This window comes from Notamacropus eugenii, chromosome 4, assembly GCF_028372415.1.
Source record: "Notamacropus eugenii isolate mMacEug1 chromosome 4, mMacEug1.pri_v2, whole genome shotgun sequence".
Lineage (NCBI taxonomy): Eukaryota > Metazoa > Chordata > Mammalia > Diprotodontia > Macropodidae > Notamacropus > Notamacropus eugenii.
This window is the reverse complement of record NC_092875.1, coordinates 406,656,903-406,662,947: the sequence shown is the minus strand read 5'-3', so window position 1 is coordinate 406,662,947 and position 6,045 is coordinate 406,656,903. Positions and strand designations below refer to the sequence as shown.

Below are 6,045 nucleotides of genomic sequence, written 5' to 3'. Positions count from 1 at the left end.
TAATGTACTAATTATTAATAAATACTAAATACTAATATGTATACGAAAATATATATAATTTACTAATTATAGTAAAACATATGGTTCATGTCTGTGTCTCCATAAGTGAGAAAGTAAAAGAGATACTCAAAGAATTATATAAATTAGCTACGGGACATAGAACTGAGAAGACATATAAACAGATGCGGAGTAAAATGAGCAGACCCAGGAGGATAATTTATAGAATAATAGCAACATTGCACAAATCAACAACTCTGAAAGATGGAAGAACTCTGATCAAAGCAGTAATCAAGCATGATTACAGAGGACCAAAGATGGAGAATGTTACCCACCTCCTAGCAGAGAGGTAATGGACTCAAGGTGCAGAATGAGACACATTTTGGGACATGGATAAGAATATATTTTTCTTGGTTACGTTTATTTGTTACAAGGAGAAAACTAATTTAGAATGAGAACAAAGAAAGTAATCTTAAACTTAGAACAATCGAAGCACACTACGTTTGGTAACTTAATTTATACCTACAGTCATAATCAGTTTAAAGGCTTACATTTTAAGTTTCATTGCACTGTTGCACAATCTTACTAATTAGGCATTTCATGGTTCACCTTGGTTCAGGGTTTTCATCAAATAGCTAAGCTTGATCTTTCAGGGGCTAAACTCTAGAGCTAGTAAGAAACAGATTTTACTAGCCCAAAATGGCTACAGATATCACCAAGAAGTGAGAAAGCCTTGAATAATTGACACAATGTTCAACCGGTTGGAAGCACACCTTCCTGAGATGATAATCAAGGTTGTCTGGGGGCTCAGAGCATTTTATGAATTTTATTAATAATCTATATTTTGTGCAGCTAGGTGTCACAGTATATAGAGTGCTGGGGGTGCTGTCAAGAAGACCTGAATTCAAATGTGGCTTTGGACACTTAGCTAGCTGTATGACCTTGGGCTAATCACTTAACCCTGTTTACCTCAGTTTTCTCATCGGTAAAATGAGTTGGAGAAGGAAATGCAAAACACTCCAGTACCTCTGCCAAGAAAAACTCAAACGGGGTCATGAAGAGTCAGAGAGACTGAACAACAATTTTTAAAATTTCTAACTGGGGAGAAAAGAAGCCAAGATGAACTAAGCTTCTTGCCCTGGGCTAAAAAAGTCTTGAGCTAATCTCTTATCTCCCTGCTTTGAGGTCACTTTGAACAAAGGGGCCTTCCAGCTTTCTCTACTGTCTAAGAGAAGATAGAGGTGGGGACTTTCGAAAAGGGTCATTCACTAAAATGACCCAGTAGTTGCAGAGAGAGGTAGTCTGGGAAAATAAATCCCTTTGGGGGATTTGGGAGCTGGGGGTGGGGCAAGCACTATGCAACATTATAAAAAATGAAATTGAGTTTATTTTAACAGACAGAAAAACAGAGTTCTTGATACAGTTGTTTCCAATCAGTTGTCTGTGTCTAGTCAGATTCACCTTGTTAGAGTAAAGATCAAATTAGTCTCAAACTAGAAGACTAAAAATGAGATGGAGATATAGGAATTAAGACAACTCTAATCTGACCTCTGTTAACAAGCTGTCCATGTTGCCACATGAGACAGCTTTCAAAAAACAGACATTTTACAGATTATTACCTTTGAAAAAGCATATTTATGTAAATTGCTATATTTGTAGACCAAAATGGAATATCTCCAGCTCAGTCAACAAACATTTCATCTCCTTCCCAAGAGAAAGATATATAACCAAAGGCAACATTGTTTCTAGACATGTTTGTGAGATTTTAAAGATCGTGGAAGATTATAACCAGTATTGCCTCACAAAACTATGAAAAACAGGGGAGAGAAAAATTAGTTTAAATAAAGTCTAGTGACGGGAAGCCTTTAAACTAACCAACATCTTCTGTAGTACCGGTAAGATAAACAATGAAAAAAAAAGAAAAAGACTGAAGAGGTGAAGAGGGGATGAAGAGGGTGACTGCTGATCCTTGACAGAGTGGGGAGTTGTCCAGTTTTAGATACTTTCTGATAATTATATATAGGAATTCTGCTTAGTATTGCTATTTTAATGTATGACACTCCAAACTTTTGAGTTTTACAAAGCACTTTACATACCCCATTTCATAAATGAAGAAAGGAAGGTTCAGAGGTTTAGTAAACTCTTCGTGGTTAGATTACTAATGGCTGTGGGTTGGTACACCCATTATGGTTCTTATGTGCTCATTCCCCTATACTAAATTGCACTTGTTTGCTTTAGAAAAACAAGATAAGAAAATTTTAATTCCCCATTATTTCACAGATAACGCATAAGAGGCATTGGAGTTTTTGGACTCCAGCCTCTAACAGGTTCACTGTAGATCTGATCAGACAGGGAAGACAGGAAGACAGTTTCCCAGAGGTTAATTATCTTTATTCTAGTCTAGCCTTCTCAAAGGTCAAAGTTGCTGATAATGGGAGTACCAGATCTACAGCAGTCCCTAATTACCCTTCTCCAAGGGAAGGCGAGGTGAGAAAGGGGAGTAACTATCCTTACTTCTCAACAGAGTCAATTGAGACAGACAAAGCTTCCCTGAATCCCCTCAAGCCTCAACAGGGGCCAGTTAAGGCACATACAAATTCCCCATGGGTTCCCACTCACTGATCAGTGCCACTTGCTTTATAGGGCAACAGACAAAAGAAGGCATCTTGCCAACATTAAGCTCACAGGTTAACTTTAGCAATATCATCATTCTGTGCGAGTGCAGTAAATTATCAATGATGTCACTCCGTATCTCATGGCGCAGTCTCAGTAGGACTGCCTATCACTATGATTTTGGGAATTACTCTGTAGAATCCTTGAGGCTATTCTAGGAGTTATTATTTAACACCTGGAAACCAGACACTGCCATGACCATGGATCCTGAGAAACTAAACTCTAAAAGGATAACAAAATTCTCCTTATTTATACCCTTTACAAAATTAATTTAACAAGGAATGGTAGATATAAAATTTGACAATATTAACAAGGTCAAACGTACTGAACTTCCCCACAAATAGAGATCCTGATAAAGAACCTAAATTTATGTATATTAAAAAAATAAATCCAAGATTAGAAATGTTGGGGAAAAGAATAATTTATTACTTTTTTAATTTATTAAAAATTGTTGGACACAATAGGGCACAGTGAGAAATGAATTTAGAACCCTAAACATCCAAGTTTTAACTGATGTTTCAAATATATAAAAACTGGAAAAAAGGGAAAAAAACCCATTTGTCTCAATTGCAATTTAATTAATTAAAATTTAACTTATTGCAGAAATTTTCATTTATTGCAGAGGACAAGGAAATAGAGAAGTTCCACAAGGAAAGAGATCAAACCCTCTGACTTCAACCTATGGAATATTTTAGCACCCAGTGGCTTTGCTACAAAGAGAATATTGGGGAGGGAAGTGAAAAAAATACCTTGGAAAGAAACCAAAAAGAAACTTCCACATCTGTGTAGATCAAGGTAGGTGGACAGAGCACTTTGCTTGGCACCAGGAAGACTTCATTTTACTGAGTTCAAATGTAGCCTCAGACGTTTACAGCTGTATGATCCTAGAACAGTCATTCATCTGTTTGCCTCAGTTTCCCCATCTGTAAAATGAACTGGGGAAGGCTGCCAAAATGGGGTCCCTAAGAGGCTGACCCGCCTGAAATGGTTCAATGACACAATTTAGGCTGGGTCACCTACAATACCAAGTGTAACTGATGGGCTGTCACCTTGGCTTAGTCTTAATCTAATTACCGGAATGAGATTGTAGATGAAACTCCTAGCCTGCATTCCCTCACTTCACTTTTCCCCTCTTACGTCCTCCTTAGGGCTCTAATCGCCTCACCCCACTCACACGCTTTTTATTTCACTCTTCCCCTCCCTCCTCAATTCCTCTTCACGTTTAATTTATCATGGGAAGTGTGAGCCCTTCGTGCCTCAGTTTCCTTATCTGTAAAACGAGAGGGTCGGACTGGGGGATCTCTAAAGTCTCAGTTCTTTCTGTTCAGCGGAACTCGAGTGAACGAAGTTTGTTCCATGAAGCTTGAATTCCTAGGAAACCTACTCAAACACCCAAGGAAACAATGACTCGAGTTGGTCCGAGTTCTCGTCAATTACACCGTGCACCTGTTTCGGAGCCAGCGTCTAAGCCCCGGGGTCGGGGGCGGATGCATGCACGGTTGACGCTGCACCTTCCCAGGCTTGCAGACGAGTCTGCACACGGCCCCCTGCGGCGAGGCCCTGGCGGGAACGCTCGCCACCCTCCCCCTTCCCCCACCCCCCAGGCCTAGCGGAGCTGGGCTAGGCCAGGTTTGGCTTCGAGGCCGAGATCCGAACGCGCGGGCGGGGCGGGCGGGGCAGCGGCGGGGAGCGCGGATTGGCTGCGGGCGCCCGTCGCCCGGTGCGATTTGTTGTTTGGGCAGGGCACGTGACGCCGCCGGGGCGCCGGCACGTGCGGCGGTTTAAGCGCCGACCGCGTTTGGGCGGGACCGCTCAGGGAGGCGGTAGCTGCCTGTAGTCGCGGGAGGTGAGGAGGCCGCCCAGGAGATGGGACCGGGGGCCCCCAGACCCTCCGGCCGGGGCGCACCCCGCGCCTCGCCGCTGCCTCTCACGCCTCCTCATGGCCGGATGGCAGCAGTGGAGGGAAGGGAGAGAGGGAAGGCCGGGGTGGGGGCCCCGCATTGCCCGGCCTCGAGTAGGGGATCGCGGGGGGCCAGCGGGCCCAGGCCCCGCCGCCTGGGGGCCATGGGTGAGGCCGGGGCGCCCGTTCTCGGGGGCGGGCGGGGCGGGTCCCCTTACCTGGTAGCCGGGAGCCCCAGCGCCTCCCCTCCCCCACGCCGCCCTTTTGGTTTGGTTGGTGATTCTTCAGTGAATTTCGGTTACTTCCCTCGTAAGGGGGAGCCTGTGTGTGGCCCACGGGAGACGGGTGGGGGTGGGGGTGAGTTGGACTCTGGGCTGAACTGAGCGCCCTCTTGGGGGTTATGCGCTGTTGGTGCAGAACATGTGCCCAGCCCTTTAAGGTGCAGCCAAGCTAAGTAAGTAATTTTAAAGTCCGCGTGTGAAGTCGCGGATTTGTAATTAATGGGCTTCCGGCTCTGTGGTCAGACGTACATAGCTGTGTTTTTGTTCAAGTAGACCTCGAGGCCGACATGGGTGACGAAGACTGGGACACAGAAATCCTCAAGCCTCACATCCCGTCGTTCGTCCCGGTATTTGACAAGGTGCTGTGCTTCGGGTTCCTTCTCTGTGTTCGAGCGGTGCATTCTGGGGAGTTTTCAGTGATGCGGTTTTAGTGGGGATGAGACACGTGGGAGAGTGGCGCCTGGACCGCCTTGGAGAGAAAGGGAAAGTAACAATGTATCCTAGAGAGGTGGAGCCGGTGTATTCCCAGAGATACTTAATTTTTATTTTTTGATATTCATATTCTATCTTATTTTTTAACAAGCATTTTAATGCATTATACAGATTTAGACTCACTTGGCATAGGAACAACTAAAAATGACTTTCTTTTGTGGAAATCAATTCCCTCTGTTGAGTTTCACAAAGTCATTGACTTCTGTTGTGCAGTTTCATCTAAAAAGAAAATTGAGAAAGGTTAGCCGATAAGAAAGAGTCTATGTACAGTCTTCCTTAAATATGGTTTTGTGTCCCCTTAAAGAGATTGTCATGAATTTTAAAGTTATGATTCACGTATGTGATATTTGGTTTCTGTTTTGTATAAGAAAATTGTTTTGTTTAGAAGAAAACCTGAATTTTCTCTGCTTGTGTTAGGGTAGCTTTTCCCTTGGTAAAATGGATATACTTAACTACCAAGAAAGTTGATAGGCAGATGTAATTCTGTAGGGGGAGCTAGGACCGTTTATTAGCTGTGTGACTTTGAACAAGAACATAGGTGTTGAGATGAGATAATCTAGTACTCCTCCCGCTACACTGTACTATGTTTAAATCAGAGAGCTTGTTCACTTTTCTCCCCTCATTTTTAGGGCAACCTCATATCTTTTGAAATAATATTTTGCTATTGATTTAGAAGCAAAAACAAATCTTCTTTGAGTTTTT

The 6,045-nt window shown here is 43.2% G+C and overlaps 1 protein-coding gene across 7 annotated transcripts in view; it reads left to right on the top strand.

Annotated features, from left to right (window-relative positions):
* Positions 1-3,292: 3,292 nt before the first annotated feature.
* DDX4 (DEAD-box helicase 4) overlaps positions 3,293-6,045 on the top strand; it is a 61,826-nt gene continuing 59,073 nt past the window's right edge. For 2 of the 7 annotated variants that reach the window (XM_072605605.1, XM_072605604.1), the window contains exons 1-2: positions 4,508-4,738; positions 5,125-5,210. In XM_072605605.1, the coding sequence (XP_072461706.1) occupies positions 4,537-4,738; positions 5,125-5,210 (288 nt within the window). In that variant the 5' untranslated portion in view covers positions 4,508-4,536. Of the gene's footprint in view, positions 3,466-4,297; positions 4,739-5,124; positions 5,211-6,045 lie in introns of those variants that run through there. The other 5 variants (XM_072605609.1, XM_072605608.1, XM_072605610.1 and 2 more) reach the window with 5 other exon arrangements.